Here is a 21,902-nt window from a genome sequence, read left to right on the forward strand (position 1 = left end):
GCCGCTGTTGTGGACATTAATCGGCGTCATTACGACCACTGGTGTTGTGGCATGCCTCGCTAATGAAGCGCGTCGCATCATTTTGCGGGAATGAAAAACGGCTCGTGATTGAGACGCGGGAAGTCTTACAATGTATTGCCAGTGAGGATCCGTGGTACTAATGACGCAATGGTGGTGCTTTTTTTCTGACTGCGTGTAGCCGGTTGGAGTGATTTGCTTGTATTCACTTGGTGTAGAACGCCACCGCAAGCATGCATCTCTGGTCACTGTTAAATGTAGAATTTTGGCTTTATGAATATGTTATTGCACAGGCGTGCGTAAATTGCAACCATTAGCAAAGAATGTCTGGTCACAAAAGCGGTGCAGAAAACTTTGGTGACAAGATCCCCCCTACAAGTTTCCTTCATTCACGATTGAACTTTTCCCACTTCCAAATTTTCTTACTAGATTCACATCCCCAATTATTAGTTATGGCAAAGTTGTACGCGTTTTCTAGAGTGGAAATCTTCAAAAATTTGAAATTTGCGCTTTGCAGTCACTGTTTACATATTTCGCAAAATTAGGGTAATTGTTTTCTAAAATAAGTTCACCTGCTGATAACTTCCATTTTTGTAATTTAGGTGATGACAAAGGTTCACAGATAGAGTTCGCGACTACTATGATCAGTCTTAAATGTTGTGAAACACAACATCCCGTAAAAACGATGCAACGATGAACCACAATGCACTTAACAATGACACCAGTGATACAGACGTGGCGGCAGAAAGATACAGCTAAAAGATTCATGGCAAATACCACAGAGATTCTTAAAGCAATAAACTCTCTAAAGTTCAATTTCAATGAAACACAACTATTCACTACCTTGTGGCTACCTAAGCAAGGTAAACAGATTGTTGAGTGCATTTTTTTAAATGACCATGTGACTTATTTTAAAGGTTTTGCTTCATCAAAAAATGTGGAACAGTCTTTTTCGTTAATGTCACTAAAAAGCACTCTCATTTAAGCAAAGAAACTTGTCACCAGACGAGGAGGACGCCCCTTCTCGCTCTATGATGTGAACTTTGCCACCGAAGGCATTTGTAGCCATAACAACACCAGCACCACCACCACCAACAATAAAAACCACAACATCAACAACAACGATTACGATGTGTATGGGCCTTGCTTTTGCGTAACATTAAAGATGGGATGAGGTTGGTTATTTTTCATTTTTCTGTGATAATAGCAAAGAAGAATGAGCAAATCTTTGAGAAGTTTGAAAGTGTTAAAGCAAGTTGCACTTTACTGCGCTTCTTTAATCTTTGCCGCATGACCTGGTTTCTTCATTTATAAACTAATAGCTTCTTTTACAGCCCCCGATTTCAGTTATTATTCGTTGATTGTTTTCTAGCAAGCTAGAACTTGGCGTTACTTAGTTATTGCGCCTAATACGATCTACGTTATGAGAACTACCGAAGTCCAAATATCTAATGAGGATGGCAATGTCACCAGTCAGGCTCTGGTGGAAGGCACTGAAACAACCTTAACGAATCTACGTCCTGGGTCACGATACAGTGGGTTAATTATTGCGAGACGTTCAACACTTTAACGTGCTTTGGAGAGGCTGGATTAGAACACAGACGCTACAGTAAAAGGAAAGGCTTTTGCTGCGCTCTTTTCTTTCAACCAGCGACGTAGATACTCCTTCATGTGCACATGAGCCACAGCCCAAGATGATGTATTGGAAATCGAGCGCCACTTCTATATGTTGCATCAATTTCGTAGCAGCCTTATGAAATATGTACCGCTTTTGAGGCAAATTTATAGGTCGAAGCGTAGCCTGCACGGAGGAGTTTGTGGAAATGCGGTTCGCTTAAAACACGAACCACGCGACGCCCGCCCCACATGGAGCACCGAGACTGAAGGACCTATAGGGCTGCCGGGACGACGGTTCTGGCGAAATGGCTTTTCAGTGCATTACGGATAATAACGGAGGCGAAGAATGTGTGAGCAGTAAGCGGTGCCCCTGAGCCGTATGGCAAATGATCGCCGGTGTATCGCTGTTCTCGTTTCCATGGGTGCCCGTTGGCTCGGACCCGGTATTTTTAGTGCCTCACCGTAGAAAAGAGCGCGATAGAAGGCAGTAATTTCTGCTCGTGAATTATGGATGAACAGACGCCAGCACCAAACAAAGGACCGGCACCCGAATGGCAGTGAGCGGTGCCACTGAAACCAACACTTTTTTTTTCGTTATCGTTTGTTTTCAACTTCTACCGAACTCTCAATGATTTTGTTTTGTTCGGGCACATCTGCCACGATTGATTAATTCTCCCGAGTGATGGATGATGTCTTAATGGGTGTGACAGCCGGATGAGCTTTTGATGCAAGATTGTATGGCTCTTGGGCAGCGTCGATCAAATGTTGCCGGGGCATATGGTATTTTTGGCTGCTTTGTTATTTTTCATTATGCCGGCTATAGGTCCTTTATCTACATCGGGAAGGAAAATTTAAGTAGAAATGTTAGTCAGCCTTCCCAGGAGCGCAATGCCTATCAAGCAATTATCCATCGTATTTGTTGTGAATTCTGTCTCTCAGCACTGATATTTTTTGTTGGACTTTGTGGGAACATGTTTTTTCTTTCTTCCTCTTTTCGGTCTTCCCTTGCTTTACTCTTTCGTTCATTTCTTTCCTCATTTAGCATGCACTGATAGAAGTTTACTACGCCTGAAGAAGTGAAAGTAACCTACATCCGATCATTATGTTACGAACAGCATCGCTTCTTCGTATCCGAGGCAAACTGCTTTTAATATAAACTGAGAGACCAATTCACAAAGATTAGTATTCGCACAATTATACTTTTCATTGGCCAACTACCTATTTTCGCTGTTTACACAGTGTGCAAAATGCAATCGCGTTATTTGTTACGAAACCCTGTTCTCTATATGAACGAAAGCACGCTCACCTGTATTTTGTCATGATTTGCTTTAGCACAAGATTCGTCTGGTGCAAAAACGTGCCCATTTTATTGGTAAAAGCAAAAATTTCCATTTCCTTCTTTGAAATCTCGGAACTGCATTAGTACAATGTCCGTTTAGCTTTATCAGGTGGTCAACTGTAATTGCGAGACTACAATCTCTCTCTTCGCTACTTCATATAAGAAATGCAAAGAACTGCAATTTTTGTTGCCTTTTTGGGGTAAACATTCTCTGTTCATCTTAGGATTACTGGGCGTTTCTCGAAAGGCTTTAGTTAAAGGTGCCAATTTAATTCTTATGAAGCCCTGCGTTTCTTTCTATAATAGGGACATCGATAAGCCTATTGCACATTTAAAGTATTGCTTCACATATCTCTATTGTTTCATCTCGCAGAATACTACATGGACAGCGCGACCTGCCGAGGGATGAGCTGGTCTCTCGCAATCCCTATGTTTGCACTGATCTGGGCTTTACGATAGAGTCAACAAGGGTCCGCCTACGAGGTAAGCAAGCCTTAGGTAACCTAAGGTCAATAAAACTACGGATAGTGGATAAATAATAACCAAGTTCAGAAGAGCGGTTCAGTTTTAGACTGAACACTTAAATTATTTGCAAACCCATGATACTCTCCGATATGTACAGCATGCGAGTGCTGAGTTGTACTTGTCTTTTTGAGGTGTACATATACACAACCCGAAACAATGGCGGGATTGTAGAAGGTTTCCTTCCTAAGAACTGTTTGACAATATACAGCCACATTCAGTTGTACTAGATATTATGGTTCATATGAACCGTTCTTGCGTACGAACGTGCTTACATGCAATGTACCAGCTTTCTTACGTGCCAGTTTTCCATCTTTTCTGCTGAAACACCTATATAATACATACTATATGCCATTTTCGTATTGATATTTTGCAGCTTCCGATTATCTGCTTTCGAGACCAAGTCAACTTCGTTCGGGAAAACTCCAACGCCCGGATTAAAAGAAAAGAGACGTTGTACATTCCTACCGCATCAAGACCATAAGGTAGTGAAGCGTTCTATGGGATCATATTCAACTTTATTGGCACCACGTCCTGAGCCATCAACTGCTAAGTGAGACGACAGCCAATAATGTTGCAGAAGAAAGAGTGAAGAAAAAAGTGGTTTCATTGAATGAAAGTGCAGAAAGAACTCCCTGTTATTTCTGTTTAGTTTCTCGTCCTTGTACGAAATGTTTCGGAGGATATAATTTCAGAGTATAACCATGCCGGCTGTGTAAATAATATAGCGCCTTGTTAAAATGAGAAACAAAAGAAAGTTATGCACAGGTGAAAATAAAAATATCATATTTATGAATGAGTTGCTTCTTATTTGGAATATTTTCGCCATAAATGGTGGCGAAAAATGTTCGGTGGAGTCGAAACACAGTTTTTAGAGTATACCGAACAAGTGGCGCGGTAGGTTAAAAGAAATAACAGTGGAGGACTACACAACTAAGGGAACACTATTAGTATGTCTGAATTATAGCCATCAGTGTTTTTTGTAGCGTTAGCTACACTGGCCTAGCCAAGCCCGTTTCGCGCGGCACATCAAGAGCCGTGCTGCGCATGCGCAAGGATCAGTGATGTCACGGCTTGCGCACCACCGGAGCCACCGGAGCTGGCACCTCTCGCGCACTCTGCCGCCGCCGCGCGCGACTCACCGCCGCCGGTCTGCGCATTCCAGAGGAGTGACGTCGTAGCCGTGGTAGACGCACTGGCGCCGGCGCGCGCTCGCTCGCTGTGCAGTCGCCGTCTGACACTGCGCTGGAGCCGCTGCGCTTCTGACTGGCGTTTGCCAGTGTGGTATAGCCATGGAGAAGGAGAGCGCAAATGCTGCTCAACAGCGCAGAAGAACGGAGAAGCTTGACTCATCGGATCCCGAAGTAGTTGCCTGGCAATTAGCGGTTGAGCGTAGGAGGAATGAATACATGTGCCACATAATACGTATACCGCGTGTGTGTCATTGGAGCAGCAGTAAGCATGACAATCAAGCTAATCCTTGACAATCTAGACAACCAGGAAAGCTAAGAATAATCAGCTGAACCTTTGCTAACGCTACGTATATCCTGGCATAGCCGAGCTAAGCCACTGCAACTTTTTTTTTTTTTTCTGCGATGACAACTGCGCATAAGATTGCTGGCGAAAGTTATTATTTCACTATAACCATTGTAAGTATGAAACATCAAAACAGGCATAAATGTTTGAGTAACGCCCGTAATAAAGTCTGAAAACACAGATTTATGACATTTCTCAAGGCTAGGAAAGTATGCAATAGCAGGAGTACTGGGTTAGTTGTTTGTAGTATTGTCATTCAGAGCCACGCCTATCTAGAGAGAGAGAAATAAAGGAGAGGACACGCAGGGTGGTCAACCAGACGAGCGTCCGATTTCCTACCCTACACTAGGGAAGCAAGCCTTTCCCTGCTATGGCCCTTTAGAAACGCCGCTCGCAGCTTTAAGTAGCTGAAATGTTCTTTGCGCGTGTTATTGGGGGAATGGTCATCACTAATGACGCTGTGCGGGGTCATGTGTACCAGAAATGAACGCATCATTTTCACTCGAAGAGCTCGACGCTGCGCTGGCGACCTGCCGGCGTTCTTCGTCACCGGGGCCAAATGGCATTACGCACGCTGCTATATGCCACCTTGGACGTGGCGAGCTGCTGAAGTACTACAATGAGTCATGACACAATGGCGTCCTTCCCAAACAACGGAAATCAAGCCGCTTGATACCCATTCTGAAATCTGGGGAAATCTGCGTTGGATTTCTATATCGAATGATGTCATTCGATTGCGCTTTCCAGCTACGTCGGTAAAGTGATGGAAATAATAATCCTGGATCTCCTGCAATGGTACCTCGTGTGCTTCTACCTCTTTCCGGACGCTGCAGCGGGCTTTCGTTGAGGTCTTTCATTCATCGACAACGTTATTGGCCTCGTTACCTGGGCTTAAGAACACGAAAGCCTCAAGCGCCTATCAAATGGCTCTTTTTCTCGTAGTCAAAGGAGCATACGACAACGTTACCCATGAGGCCATACTAAACGAACTTGAGAATAACTTCTTCTTGGGCGAGTTGGTGTTCACTGAACATGATACTTAGCAGCGCAAAACTCGAAATAAAAGACAACAGTGAGAGGCGAGAGGAAAGGAAAGACGAGCGCTACACACAACTGTTTATTCTGAAGCAGGGGATCCTATGTATACACAAACATACGCAGGCGCAAACGCATAAAACACAGAAAGGGCACCAGTGAGCCGAAGGCAGTGTAGTCACATTATATGCTTAGCAATCTCATTTCCGAATCATAAAGTGTAACAGTCGTTTGACTAACGCAGGCTAGACCATTGATTTGGATATGGTAGGCCTCTAACAGTTCACGAGCGGTTTTGTTCTCCCTTTTGAATTGAATCCTGACATTAAAAAACAGCGGTTCACAGTCAGGACAAGACCTGCAATGCGCAGACAAGTGCGCGGTGGTATCCTTCTTTAAAAGATTTGCGTGCTCTCTCATTCGGTCTTTGACGCAGCGCCCCGTTTGCCCAATGCAGCACTTTCCAAAGCTGAGGGGAATGAGACAAACCACTCCAGTGGAGCAATGCACGTAACGCTGAACGTGCTGTACTGTGCACCCGTTCGTAGCGCCATCCGTGATTGGAGGGCAGAGACGGACCAGCTTGTTCGGGGCGGAGAAAACCACAGGTATTCCGTACCTGTTCGCCACCTTATTAAGGTTGTGGCTAACCTTGTGAAGGTACGGCAACACTTGTGCCTTTTTTCGAGCGTTGCGCTCGACTTCATCGACCACCTTAGGCTTTTTGTTGCCTTTCAGCTTCTGGAGCAAAGATTCCCCCACTGACGTCAACACCGAGCGAGGGTAGCCGGCTTTTAAAATCCGCTCAATCTGATTGTGAAAACTCGTCTTGATCCTCTGAACGCACGATTTCTGAAGCGCAGACCCCAGGCTGTTGCGATCCCTCGTTTAATAATTTTCGAGTGGGAAGAATCGTATGGTAAAAGCTCTTTCTTAGCACGTGGTGAATAGCTCCAACAGACATGTTGTTTTAAAAACTTCAGGTTTAAATCTAAAGACTGCAGTATGTTGTTAACCCGAAACGCGTGGGTAAAAGATAGGTCATTGCCATGAAGTTTAAAAAGGCTTAAAACTGTGCTTATTTCATCATTGTCAGTTGAGGAACAGTGTTCTTCCAAAAGGAATAAAAACTCGTCTACATATCTAAAAACATTTATCAGATGCGTGTTCTTGAAGCAGTTGTCAAGGATTATATATTTCAGAAAGAAATAGGTCACATAGCAAAGGCGCTAAGCACGAACCAATACAAGTTCCCTTCTTTTTTAAGTATAGTTGGTTGTCAAAAATATTAAAAGTACTTTTGAGATAGGCTTCCAATAGGGCCAGAAAAATATCAGAACTAAGACCAATTGCAGTCTGAAATTCCAATTCACCACGGGCATCTATGCGTGCTTTGATAGCAACAAACAATTCGCGATGCGGTATAGAGTAAAATAATTCTATATATACAGAAAGGCCAAAACCAATGGTTTGGTTATGGTTATCAATAAAAAAGCTGACGATGTCGTCAGAGTTAGTAGCTAAAAAAGGATCATCGACTTTTAGTTGCTTGAGGCAATCCAACAAGAAACGGCTAACCTCGAGTTGCCAAGTGCCACGTTGCCTGATGGTAGCCCGGCTTGTGCGTTTTTGCTGTAAAAAACACAGCAAGCGAGTCATTTTTGCTTTTTTCTATGCTTTTTTGCAAGTTATTCAGGTTGTTATCTTCACAGAAACGAAGAAAATTTTTCTTCAAGCGTGATGTCCGGACTTTTTGAGGGGCGAAATTCTTGTTAATGGAAATGACAGCTTTGTCTTTGAACGTACCTTTAGGCAAAACAACGAAGCCGCCTTCTTTGTCTGCTTGCAGAAGGCACAGATCTTTGCATGAAATACGTTACAATACGCTGAGTTTAACACATTTTATCCCCACAATTGCGATTCGCAACACTTTTGTAGAGACAATCGGCACCCTCAATTAAACACCTTTTACGCTGTTCCATTACCGCTTTTGCCACCATACTTGTACTTACTAAAGGGAAACTGAGGCATCCACCCAAATGTAGCAATTTGCTACAATGGAAACCCAGCCGGGCTTCCTCGAAAGAAAGCCTCGCAGTTGACGAAAAATTCGTCCTGGTCCGGGACTCGAACCCGGGACCACCGCCTTTTCGGGGCAGCCGCTCTACCATCTGAGCTAACCAGGCGGCTAGCAGATGGCAGGGCGAAGCCGAATTTGTCGACAACTCGAAGCAAAGGCAAGTGTATGACGTAATAGTTCAGCGGAAATCCGCTAGGTGGAGATAAGTAATTAAAGGGAAACTGAGGCATCCACCCAAATGTAGCAATTTGCTACAATTTGCTAGGATGGCTCGATGAGTTATGTTGTCATAAGTGCCTTGAACGTCCAGGAACATCGCCGCTGAGAGTCTCTTTAGGGTTTTTTCGTGTTGAACAGACGAAACAAGATCCTATTACGTTGTCTATAGAAGAACGTCCGCGTCGGAAGCCTGCCATAGCGTCAGGGTATATCTCGTACCGCTCTAGGTACCACTCCAGACGTGTCAGCACCATATTCTCCTTCACCTTTCCTAGACAACTGGCCAGAGCAATTGGACGATAAGACGCCACATCTAGAGGTGATTTGCTTGGTTTGAGCAGAGGCACAAGGCGGCTGGACTTCCATTCAGCAGGAACCACTCCTTCACGCCACGAATTATTGTACACGTCCAGAAGAGCATGGCGGGTTGTTTGACCGAGGTTGGCAAGAGCTGCGTACGTCACCCCGTCAGGCCCAGGCGATGAGGAACGTCTGCACGCTGCCAATGCCGCTTCCAACTCCTCGATGGAAAACAGACTGTCCATACGAGAATCCCTCGAGATGGGAACGTCATAGGGATCATGCGCGGTGAACGAGGACGGTTGGCTTGTAACCTTCAAACAGAAGTCCTCCGCTACGTCGATCTCTCGGCGACCTTGGTAGAGAGCCAGGCATTTGAAGGGGTGGCGTTGTTGCGGCGATGTTCGAAGACCGCGCACCGTCCTTCATATATATGACAGGGGTTTATGTGGGTCAAAGGAATCACAGAAAGTCTTCCACCTTAGAGACTGCAGTAAGTTGATCCCACGCTGGATCTTCTTCTGTATGCGTGTCGACTCCCTTAAGTCGTAGATGAACTTGGTGCGCCGGTAGCGTCGTTCAGCGCGACGGCGAATTGCTCGGAGGCGTTCCAATTCCGTTGGGAATTTAGAAAATTTGGTATAGGCCTAAAAACGCTTGTGGCCTTTTGAGCAGCGTCATTAATTAGCTCCTCGATGTTTCCAGGTACACAGTTTTGAGAATTTGGACACATATGCTCCATGAGGTGCGTGTATTTCGGCCATTCGATGCGTTGAACTATGGTATAGTGTGACTTGCCGATGCCTTCGACCTTAACATACGTTGGAACATGGTCACTAACATGCGTTTCGTTGTCCGGGAACCAATTCACACTGCCACTGAGGGATCTTGAAACAAAAGTTAAGTCCAGGCAGCTGCTGTAAGTGAATCCCCGCAGAAAAGTGGGACTCCCATCATTGAGGCAGCAGAGTTCATGGTTGGACGCGAAGGTTAGTACACATCGGCCTCGGCAATCCATTTTAAGCTTCCCCATAGCGGATGATGCGCATTGAAATCGCCGGTAACAATCCATGGTCCAGCTGTCGCTTTTAAAATTGCACTTAGTCTTGCGTTGTTAAATCGGCTCGAAGGTGAAATGTAGGCACCTGCGAGCGTGAGTGTGACGTTCTTGCATTTTACGGTCAAGCATACGTACTGATTGTCGTCATCAGGTGCGACTGGGTGTAAAACATAAGTGAAATCACATCTGACATAAACGATGACTTTGCTGCGGTCGCTACAGGTGCCAGATATGAAAGCTTCATATCCTGATAAACGGATCGCGCTCTCAATGTTTGGCTCACAAATAACGATGATTGGAAATTTGTTCTTAAAAACAATGGAACGAAAGTCCGAAATGCGGGATTTTAAGGCCACAGGCATTCCACTGGAAGATAGACGCTTCCTTGACTTGTTTAAGGAACGAGTGCAGAGGAGCAGCCATGGTGCTTCTCAAGACTGGACAGTACCGGATTCAGCGCATCCAGTATCTGAAGCGCACCTCGAGCCGCCGGAGTGTGTATTGACGTCAGGAGAACACGGAACGTGTTCATAAGGGCCCTTATCATGGTGACAACTTGTTTGTCACCTCTTGGCTGCTGTCCGAAGGTGAAGCATGATTCGGCGAGCGTGCGTCATGTACTTCCTCCGCTGGTTGGCCTATCCTCGGCAACGGAGGCCACTCCTCGCGTGAAGCAATGCCATTCGAGACTTTCTGCGTAGGATCCTCGCTGCTAGTATTGCTAGTTGTCTGTGGAAGTGTGTGGACTGTCGGCGGACGCGGTGCATTCTTAGCAATAGCAGTGGGTTTCTCGAAGATCTCCGGCGATGTGAACACCGGCGTGGCACCTTAGCGGCAGCCTCCCTGTGCGACGAGCCATCCCTGAGCATTTGCCTCAAGACTTTGATCTCCTTTTGCACAAGCGGGCAATTCTTGGAAGATGCGTCGTGAGAGCCGTGGAAATTGGCGCACTTTTGGTTTTCTGCACGACAGACGTCGGAGCTGTGTGACCCAGAGTATCGTGAGCACACGGCTGTGTTTGTGCAAACTGCACAACGTGCCCTATCGTTTGACTCTTCCGGCACTGAAGCGGCTTTGGCACAAAAGGCCGTACTACTTGTCGAAAGTGACCGACCTTGACGTGTGATGGCAGGCTCTCTCCTTTGAAAGTTAGTTTCACGCAGTTCGATTTTCCTAAGCGACGGGCTTGCAATATGGCAATTCCCTCTGTCGCCGGCTTGATGAGTATAGGCAGGTCGGTGTCGCTTATGGAATTGTCTACATCATACACAACACCGGCCGTAGCGGTAGGTTCATCTTGTTTGAAGCAGCCTACGTTGATGTTATCCAGCACCTTGACGTTGCTCAAACCATCTAGCGCGCTGCGGTCTGCGACATCTATAGCGAGAATGTTCTTACGGGCGTTGATTCTAACATCTTTGATCTGACCTGGAGCAAGGGCCTCGAGCGCCACAGATGTAGCTTGGCGGTTGAGCCGGTTTATATTGTCACTAGCAGCCACAGGCACAAATAAAGTTGTGTGCTCCGATGACTTTCCCGTTGGGATCACAGTAGCCTTATTGGCGGAAGGAGATGTCCTGACGAGTCTTCTCTTTGCTTTGCGCTTTGCTACGGGCACAAAGTCACTGTCATCTGAGGTCTCATCAGTGGTCGCTGAGTAGATCACAGTGTCCTCGCTGTCAGTGTCACTCGGGTGACGAGACGGCTTTTGACGAGACCGATCCATATTGCTGCCAGACGATATAATTAAAATTGGGCTATCTGTCACAGGCAATCTTAAATAAATTTTGAAAGTGTGCGCTGAAACATTCTGTATATGTATATATATATGTATATATATATATATATATATATGAATTTTGTGGATTATATTGTTGATATGATAACATTTGTGTACATGTAAAGCTACGAAATACGCACTTTTTGGTAGTCACCTTCAGGATAAGACGGCGCAATGGTTGGGACCCGCTGAAGCCTGGTCTGCACCTGAGGGCTAGTCATCATAGAGACCAAGATGCAAATGTGATCGGCGTATATTGAGAAATGAACTGTCTGCGGTAAGTCCTCAGCCAGTTTTGTCAGGATGAGGTTGAACAATAGGGGGCTCAACACCTATCACTCTGAGTCCCGCATCCATTGATACATCTGGTCATAATACATCTGGTGTAATATATATATATATATATATATATATATATATATATAGTGTATGTATGTTAGACCCTTTCTCAAGCGCGGAGTACCAAGACCACCAGGTTGTTCCCTGGCACGTAGAAAAATTGATTGATTGATTATTCTTATTACAATAATAGTATTAATATTACGTTTCCTTTTAGAACTATTATTAAGATTATTGAAGTAAACGTTGATTCATCCCACTTTCACACAGAAAGAGAAGCCTGCTAGCAATTCTCCCCTGATTGGGTAACCACGCCCACACGCTCGGAAAAAAGGAGGGTCAAAAGGATTAACACATCACATCACACACTGAGTATAAGAAATACCGACAATACTCTAGTTCTGTACTGGAAAGAGATTCTGGTACGGATTTTTCATCAACGTATCGAGTTGATGCGCGACCTTTCGGTAATGAAAAAAAAGAACAAAAAAGCGATATAGCTGAACGGATTTCCAGAAGGACCAAGGTGCTACGCGCTACGTTGTTTCAGTAAAAACAGACAGTAGCCACCATGAAACTTAGGAGAATTTATATGTTCCTGCAAAGAATGCTGCTGAAGTTGACGGGAATAAACTAAAGAAAATGGCAGTCAGTACGAGCGAATATAGGTAAGTGAATGTATTTTAACTCGTTATATCTATGTGGCGCAGCCCGCTAGGTGTGTCGGAGTAACGTTCGTGAAAAGATGGGATGTACAGGCGACGGTGAAGTTGTTTGATCTTACGGGGTTGATGGCGAAAACACAGTGGGCTTTAAGCAACTATGTAAGTTACTAACATTTTGCAAATACCTAACCCACATTTATACAACTGGTAACAAGTCAGGCCGAACTTTGGCAGGGTAATGAATGCAAGATGTACTTGCCTAGTATTTCATGGGATCCTTGTGCACAGCATTTCGATTTCGGAGTCAGCGTTAAAAATATTATTAACAGCGAGAGAAAAAGAGAGAAAGATGAAAAGGGGGGGGGGGGGGGGAGAAAGGCAGGGATGTTAGCGAAGGCCGTGCCCGGTCGGTTACCCAACATTAGTGGAAGTGTAAAGGAGGATAGCTAAATGAGTAAATGTTTGACGTAATGGTTCAGCGGAAACCCGCTAGGTGGAGAGAAGTAATTAAAGGGAAAATGAGACATCCACACAAATGTAGCAATTGCTACAAAGAAAACCCATACGGGTTCCTCGGCGGTGGTCCCGGGCGGTGGTCCCGGGTTCGAGTCCCAGACCAGGATGAACTTTTCTTCAACTGCGAGGCTTTTCATTCGAGGAACCCGTATGGGTTTCCTTTGTAGGAATTGCTACATTTGGGTGGATGTCTCATTTTCCCTCTAAATGAGTAAGATGGCAGAAAAGAAAAAATAATAAAATGGAGTGTCATGAGGCCTTTATTCCCCAGGTAAGTAGGCACAGGTTTTTGTTAGTTAGCTATGCAATAAGTACATGGATGACAAGGTGCGCAGCTATTGATCGTCCATCATAAACAGTACATTGCTGCATACGTTAAAGAAGAAAAGGAATAATAACATGCCCTTCTGCATTTAGTTATATTGTATGGCTTTTCGTAGTTATATATTTATTCATGCACATTAACAATTTTTATGCAGGCTCTATGTTCCCAAAGAAATCTTTATAAAGGTGGTGTGGCGGATTTGATTTTAGTCTTAGGCTTACTGCCCCCGAGTGAATTACCTTATTAATGACATGAAATCTAAAGGTATAGCTCCAAACATATTTATAGATGTGAAAGTCATGAAGAGAAATTGATTACGAGTGTATCACAAGAAAACCTGCTTTTCAGATGAGCTGCGTGGGTTTTCATTGTTTATGATCTCGGTTCAAGAATTTGCTGGTGCCTGTGCCGGCTACTCTTATTTTTCTTATTGACAGTAGCCCACCAAACAATGCTAAAGCTTTAAAAAATTCGGAAGTTACTTTAGTGGAAAGAAATCTGAAATTGACATGTACACATACAACATTATTAAACAAAAATTATATTATTACTTGAAATGATATTATTTGCATAATGGTATGAGCTACATGAACACAATATACGTATCATATCACCAAGTTCAAGTTTCACCCATCTATAATTTATTTTCATTATTAAGAGTGCACCACGCAATTTAGTTTCTGCTTTGGCTAACTACCCATGAAACGCAAAACGTGGATTACATGGAACCGTAAGCACTTCCTGTACACATTTTCCTTCTCTTTACCGAGCTCTTCGCCGTAACGATTGGAGTTCTCTCTGTACACGGCTGTTTCGTTTCAGCGGCATGAACACGCACCTTCCGTGACAAAAGGTCGTTTTCTCTCTTCGATGACTAGCTGATGTCTGTAATACAGTGCAAGCAGCTACGTTCTATCTCCCATAGCCAATTGCGGTAGGTACACGAAAAAAAATGGAAGGGCCACTCTATGAATTCACACTACTCCAATATACGTATACACTCTTCGTCTAGCCCTCCCCGCCCCCCCCCCCCCTCCCCGAATCTTTCGCGGCAGAGTACATTATACTAGATGCATTACACACGTTACCTACTTCGGTAAAGTGGTGAAGTAGCACGCACAGCCCCTTGCATACAAGCTTTATTTTTGATTGTCGTGAACATTTTCATGCTAAGGTGAACAGTTGTCCTCGTAAACGTCTTCACGCTGAGCCAAGAAAACCATTCATTGCGATAGCAATTATATGTACACTTCAACCGGATTTCTGCCGTCGGCGTCGCTGTCGCCGTCGCCGTCGCCGTGAGGTTTCCTATAGATAAAATCTTCGCCGCGCGCCTTATGCCCGAGCGGAAGCCTGCGCGGGGACGCGCGCTATCACGGAGAGCGAACGCAATCAATCTCCCACGCGCAAGCAAGGAAGCGGGAAGCCAGCGCCGGAGGGAGAGGGGGGGGGCACTTCTACTCTGCCAACAAGCGCGCTCGTCGCTCGCCCGCACCGTCTCTTATCTCCACACGGCTCTGACCTTTATGCGCTGTGCATTCGCCGCTCAGTTTCAGTTGAAGCGATAGACCGCACGTACCTTCGCCGCTGCGGCGTATGCGCTTGCTGCCAGCGTTTTCACAGTCATTATCTGCAGTCATTCAGTGTGATCTATTCATGTTTGTTTGTGCGCGCTCACACCACGCTTGTTCATTCAGTTAGTAATAGTCGGGCCACATTTTCCAACGCATGCTACACATGCAATGCTGCCCGGATCGGCAGTGCAGCGCTACAGGTGTGTCCCTTCGCACGCGCTGCCCACGGGAAGCGGTTCTCATCAACACCACCGTTTCACACGCGCCTTCTCGTGGTCATCGAGTCTCTCTTCATGTCGGTATACTTACGCCGCAGCACACCTGCTTACTTAATCAGCTCATGTTTACTACAACTTATATTAATACCAAAGCCGCTCACCTTACTTCGTATGACATTGCTGTGTTGCTATCGCATTCATTGCTTCGCCCTTAGGGCGAAACTGTGACATTCTTTGATGATATAATGAAACGAGTTCAGCAAAACGCACAGCTTCTCGGCAAACACCTAACTTGAAGGGTTATAAGAAAGGGACGTTAATAATGCTGTGGCTATGCTGACATAACCAGGTGCTACTACCCTTTCCCTTCTGCCTACAGCAAAATAAACACAATATCGGCCGGTGGTTGCCACACAACATTATTTACCTATTTTTGTAATTGGGCAAATTATATTTAAATTGCAACTAAAGGATTTATTTCGCACGTCACCATACATTTAGGACACTGCCTGTAATCTGTCTCATTAAAAAGAGATAGCAGCTTCTTAGAAAGAAATCCGGACGTCAGCTGTTCATAAACGAATTATAATAAAAATGAAGTACGAGACGGTGAATGCTAGAAGTTAGGCTATATTTTATCGCATGGAGTATAATGTACGTTTCACCAAGAAGCGCACAAAAGCCCTTGCGAGAGAATTGCGAGTTTGATCCAGAACCCAAGGTAACGGTTTCCAATAAGGGCCGATGGTTGAAGCACACTAATGCTCAATACTGCCCTAGCTACTGCCCACACAGAAAATGAATAATTATAAGTTTATGAGAAGCCAGAGCATCGGTAGGGGGTTGTAGCTGCGCAAATACCAAACGTAGGGAGAACATGGCCTTCCTGATACCCAGAGAAGTACTGGAACTCGTTAATAGAGCACAATTACTTCACTTAAAACGAGCATTGAGCTTGCCAATCATGAAGAAATTCTCATTAAACTCATTTTTGCATATCTCAAAGGCAGTCTCACCCCACAAACATTGTGAGATTTATTCCACTATTTTTGTAGCGTAAGCTACACTCGCCGAGGTTGAGCAGTTTCGCGTGGCAGCTGGAGAGCCGTGCTGCGCATGAGCGAGGAGCAGTGACCTCACACGGCGCACAATTGGTGCACAGGGCGTTTGCCCGGCGTTTGCGGTGGGCCCGGGATTGGCGCTAGGCGTTTGATCGTTTGCGCTGGGCGTTTGCCAGTGTGGTATAGCCATGGAGAAGGAGAGCGAAATTGCTGCTCAGTGGCACAGAAGAGCCGAGAAGCTTAACTTATCGGATCCCGAAGTAGCTGCCTGGAAATTAGCGGTTGAGCGTAGGAAGAGCAAACAGAAGAAGCCTAAACGTGCTGCGGAGAGACCGGAGCAAAGGGAGGAAGGTCTAGCAAAGCGGCGTCACCAGGAGGCTGAGCGACTTGCCCGACCATCTCAGCAGTGGCAACATCAAGACGCTGTCGATGACGTCAAGGCTCGCCGATTGACTGACTATACGGCGAAGCTTTGCGAAAGCGCCAGTGTGACTCGGACCTTCGAGACGGACTTCATAAGCAATCCGTTTGAATACGTGTGCGACGTGTGTGAAAGACTGTGGCACATCAAAGACTTGACGCCGGTAAGTAGTGCCATGCGTGAAACGTTGCGTTTAGCGGCGCCGCCTCAGGGGGGTGAAACCGTGGCGCGGGTTTTTACAACGTGCAAGAACTTTCTCGTTGAGCATAAGATTCCACTCTTTAGCGTTGCCAATGGGTATCGTTACCCGCCCATGCCACCAGGTCTACCGGTTCTGAACGATGTGGCCGAACGTTTACTTTCGCCACGGATTCCCTTTGTTCACATCCATATTGCTGCGAGTAAACTGCCAAACGTAGCGGGGCCCAAGGGTGAAGCCTGTTCCGTTAAGCTTGACGAAAGTGGTGTGGTCATCGAATCCGTGCACGTGTCGTCGAACAATTCAGTTAAAGAAAGTATAGACGTAGAGGCTACGTCTATACCTAGTCGTGCGGCAAGTGAACTGTGTGTGGTTGCTGGTGACTTCCATCGTGCTCCAGACTCTCTTGGTATGCCTTTGAAGGACACGTTTAACCTGGACTTAGCCAGTGTTCCAACTGTACAGACGACCCAATGGGGAACCACCATTGATCTTGTGTATCACAGACAGACAATCAATTCAAAATACTCCGTTGGAGCCATAGAGATGGCAGCGTGTTACTACACTGACCACCGAGCCATCTTTGTGGCAATAAAGAAGCAACAGACATTGAGCAAAAAACAAAACACATGTGTCACATAATGCGTATACCATGTGTGTGTCATTGAAGCAGCAGTAAGCATGACAATCAAGCTAATCCTCGACAACCAGGAAAGCTACGAATAACCAGCTGAACCTTCGCTCACTCTACGTACATCCAGGCATAGCGAATGTAAACCACTGCTAATTTTTTTCCTCAAGCGAAGCTTACATACGCTAGCCCACCCCGGCGATGTAACGTTAAAAAAATCAGCTGCTCTCAGAGCTGCACAGGTGGTCGACACGCGCTCATGCTCGACCCTCGTTTGTTCACACGTTTCACTGCTCCCACGTTCGTCGTCATCGTCTGCTGCCACAGCTGACTGCGTTGCTGCAAATTATTCCGGCATAAAATTTCACTTCTCTTCTGTGGTCGTAATGGGGAAGCCGGCTTTACGGTGTTATGAGCCATTGCTTAAGGCAGTATGAGCCCATTAGCGGGGCATCACTGCATGCTTTGAACCTCCCCAGGTTTCACGTTATTGGAGCTGCATTTCGCTGAATGGGTCATTTGACTCTTACGCATAAAATTTTATTCACTGCTCAAACAGAGCTTGCGACCTAACTCGTGCTATCTGTAATAACTAATAAAACCTAATAAAAGGCGTCCATAATGGCCAAATTGCTGAGGGAGTTAAAGAAAATATGATGGTTTCACAGCATACAGCTCAGTACTCGTTTTCAAAAGAAAAACCACAAAACAAGCATCAAAACCACATGATGGATGATAAGGCGCGTGTGAACGATCGTAACACCCTCCGACGCGTTCCGGTAAAGATTAGGTTTGCAGCTACTTCGAAAAGGGTTGACGGCATTAAAACCCCTCGTGTGAACTGCTAACCGTAAAATGTATGCTAATGACGCCTGCGAATAATGCGAAGCACGTTCCTTCTCCCGCATGTATTTCCCGGTAAAGATTACGGTTGCGTAAGTTACTCCGAGTGTAAAAGTACCCAACAGCATAGAAATCACGTAGTTACATCATCACGGTCTAGCAACTCATTCAGTTCATTCCAGGCTACCATGGGTAGACCACGGAAAGTAAGGATGCCAGAAGAGCAGCGTGAATATAATGTCGTTGAGAAGTAATAAACGGGGTGGTTAAGTACATTTAACTTGTCTCTGGTTTCACTCTTTGTAGAGCCACGTGTGTTAATTCAAGTGACGTCACAATTGGTAATTTTTGTGGGTGTCGTTTATAGCTTCGCTGTCCAACCACCTTCGCAGCGTGGATTGGAGCCACAGTTTTTTTTTTATTTGCTCGTCCACACCGCAAGCGCGAACTCCGGAAGCAGAGAAATTTGTTAATTTCATAATAGTTAAATGATAGTATCAGGGCCATGCTCCAAATGAAGACTGCGTTTTTTTTTAACTGAGTATTAACTTTTCTTCAGAAGAAGCTGCTTTCTCCTTCGTGCCTAGGGGCCAATGGCCCCATGGGAGCCTTAACCTTCGCTATGCGGATACCATTACAACAGGCGTAAAAGCGCTTGCACCTTATACGGCTAAACAAAATGGCACAGCCAAGATAAATTTTCGATTGGCAGCGCAATTTTCTTGATCCCCCCGATTCCATTAACACGTGTCTTACGTGACTGCGTTAATATGGCGCGCGAGAAGATCTTTCTTGTATGTCCCCACGTTCCTCGAAATATCGTGTAACGACCCGGAGTAAGCCACTTCTGGTCACGCGCCATTGTTTTTTTGCTTTTTGACGGGGTCGATACGAGCCATCCCCGAGGCACATAGGCAGCAACCCCCGACTCTCTGAAAGCAGCCTCGTCCCTCTCTTCCTCTCCTCATCGCTCGCCAAATGGCCCTTGCACTGTCATCGCTGCGTCCTTGAAGGGAAATGGGCTGATCGTCCTGGTGAACGGTGTAATCCGAAAGCGGGCTGCAACTGGCTGTCCCTGACTCGGCTGTGTCATCTAAAGCGACTGATTGCTAAAGAAAGCGGATGTTTCGGCGAGATAGTAAATCTTAACAAAAAAAGTTGTCGCAGTTTCACCTGAAAGGCGAAGCATCAATTGCGATAGCAAACTTGTAGAGAGCTATACGGAGTAATGATATTAGCTTTATCAGCTGTATAAACTTGGACATGCAGCAGCATCGGCAACACGCAGAACTGTTGTCGACGCCATCGGCGTTTTGCCCGCGTTCGCTCAAAATGCGTGCGGCGTTGGTGACTGTTGCCGGAGCCTCTGATATAAATATGCACTGCGTGCCGCAGCTAAACGTCGCCTCCCTTCCCTCCCCCTCCCCCACGGCCTCTCGCTCGTCGGAAGAAGGCGCGTTTGCTCTACATACATGGTGATTGTGAAGGAGAACAGAGACGCCTACTTCTGCAGCCCTTAAGCGAGCACGGCGCAGAACGCGCGTTTGTTCTCCGCCGTGCGTTCACTCCCCGTGAAAGACGCGCCCCTCGCTCCCTTTCACTCGCACATACAGCGTTCGGCGCGCGGCGACGATTTCTTCTCCAAATGACGTCATACGGAACCTCACGGCGACGGCGACGGCGACGCCGACGGCAGAAATCTGCTTTTGAGTGTCCATATAATTGCCATCGCAATAAAAACAAAATAGTGTAGAAACCATCCACGATGGTTGTCAGTGTAAGCAAATAAGCCGATCACACAAAGAAAGCTATTACCCTAAATAAAGTTATGATTCCCATGAAGGCGCAGATTTCTTGCAGAGAGAAAATTTTTGTATTGTTTGTCGTTTCATTGCGTAATTCTGTAAAGAACAGCCATTTACCAGAAAATGCATAGGGGTACCATAAGTCGCTATAGGTATAAGCTGTTTCGTCGTATGTGCGTAGTCTCCCACAGCGGGAGCGCCGGATCGGAAGACGGCTGTCCTGCTGCTTTCTCACTGCCGTAGCTCGCTGTCGTAACCGCCACAGCGGGAGAGAGAGTTAATCCTCGAGTGCTCCACCACCGCTTTTTTGGGGACCCTCAATGGTAAAAATAACCTTCAGACACCCCAGAGATTTCGCGCGGCAGCACATGTATCTCAAACAGCTAGGACATAGGCGTTTGGCGAATTACGCGCCTAGCAACTCGGTTGCGCAGCAGCACATGCCCTTGGAGATGACGCGTTTTTATCGGCTGTGAAAGTCCTACCGCCACGGACCACTGGCCTCCACAAAAACAGACGAAAGAGCTAAAGAAAGCTATTCGCTATAAAAGTGGTGTAGTGCGGTAAAAGACAGAGCAAAAACTCACGGGATGGTTAATAGTGTCTAACGCGAATGCTAAACACATCGCCGCCCGACTCCTCAAACAGGCCTCTCAATTACCCGACGTTGAAATAGTATGAACTCCAGGACACGAATCCCTCCGTGGAAATCAGCGTGCGCACGCTGTAGCCCGAGGTCATGCCACCCGGGCGCCACAAGAGAGGGATACGGCCGCATCTATGGAGCCTGTACCTTTACAATACAACGCCATATTAGAACACCACAGATTGAACAGACGACAATACCCACCCCCACACAAGACCCTCTCACGTGAAGACGCAGTAGCATAGCGACAATTACAAGCTAACACATACCCCCATTTAAGCAGATTACACGCAATACACCCTGCAGTGTACTCGTACAAATGCCCCCTTTGTAACGACTACACTTCCCTATATCACACCACATGGGCATGCCCCAAAATACAGGTAGCCCCGCACATACCCAACCCCACACCCGAGCAGTGGGAGGCCGTGCTCACTAGCTCGGACCCTCGTGACCAGCAACAACTGGTGCTGCGGGCCCGGGAGACAGCAAGAGCTGCAGGAGCCCTGGACTGAGAGAACCTCCTAACACAAGCAGGAAGACGCCTGCTTGTTTTTTATTTCTCTTATTAAATGTTTTTCCTCCTCCTCCTCCTCTTACACACTGCTTTTCTTTCATCCTTCGCTGCACATTAGCATCGCATGCGGTTCAGCCCAATCATTTGGCCAATCACCCGATTTCCTAAGCCATGATGTGGCCTCGGCGTTTTCGCTCACGATCTCGAGCTCGCCAAATCGCTTTGGGGTCTCAAGGTGCCGCTTCTTCCATGCCATGTCAGTGTAAATAATTGTTTTGTAGCATACTTGTTTAAACTATGCTCCTCTTCGTTGTTAGTGCACTCGCCAGCTTTCTAAGCATACACTTGTGTACACTGGCGACGCCGAAGGCGCTATGAAGACAGAAAAACGTGAATAAATTGTGGTGTTTTACGTGCCACAACCACTATCTGATTATGAGGCACGCCGTAGTGGGGGACTCGTAATAAATTCCAACCACCTGGTGTTCTTTAATGTGTACCCAATGCACGGTACAAGGGCCTTTTTGTATTTCGCCCCCATCCAAATGCGGCCGCCATGGCCGGAATTTGATCCCGCAACCTCATGCTTAGCATCGCAACGCCCTAACGACTAAGTAACCACGGCGGGTCTACAAC

The 21,902-nt window shown here is 46.1% G+C and overlaps 1 protein-coding gene and 1 non-coding gene across 2 annotated transcripts in view; one reads left to right on the forward strand and one right to left on the reverse strand.

Moving 5' to 3' along the window:
* Positions 1–4,287, forward strand: part of LOC119455706 (uncharacterized) — a 40,265-nt gene extending 35,978 nt beyond the window's left edge. Inside the window, 2 exon segments of the mRNA XM_049668965.1 lie at positions 3,348–3,457; positions 3,873–4,287. Coding sequence (XP_049524922.1) covers positions 3,348–3,433 — 86 coding nt within the window. The 3' untranslated portion in view covers positions 3,434–3,457; positions 3,873–4,287.
* A 3,891-nt stretch (positions 4,288–8,178) lies between these two features.
* Trnaf-gaa (transfer RNA phenylalanine (anticodon GAA)) lies at positions 8,179–8,253 on the reverse strand. Its single transcript has one exon. It is a non-coding gene; the product is annotated as a tRNA-Phe (tRNA).
* Positions 8,254–21,902: the final 13,649 nt, after the last annotated feature.

This window comes from Dermacentor silvarum, chromosome 6, assembly GCF_013339745.2.
Source record: "Dermacentor silvarum isolate Dsil-2018 chromosome 6, BIME_Dsil_1.4, whole genome shotgun sequence".
In the NCBI taxonomy this organism is placed as follows: Eukaryota; Metazoa; Arthropoda; class Arachnida; order Ixodida; family Ixodidae; genus Dermacentor; species Dermacentor silvarum.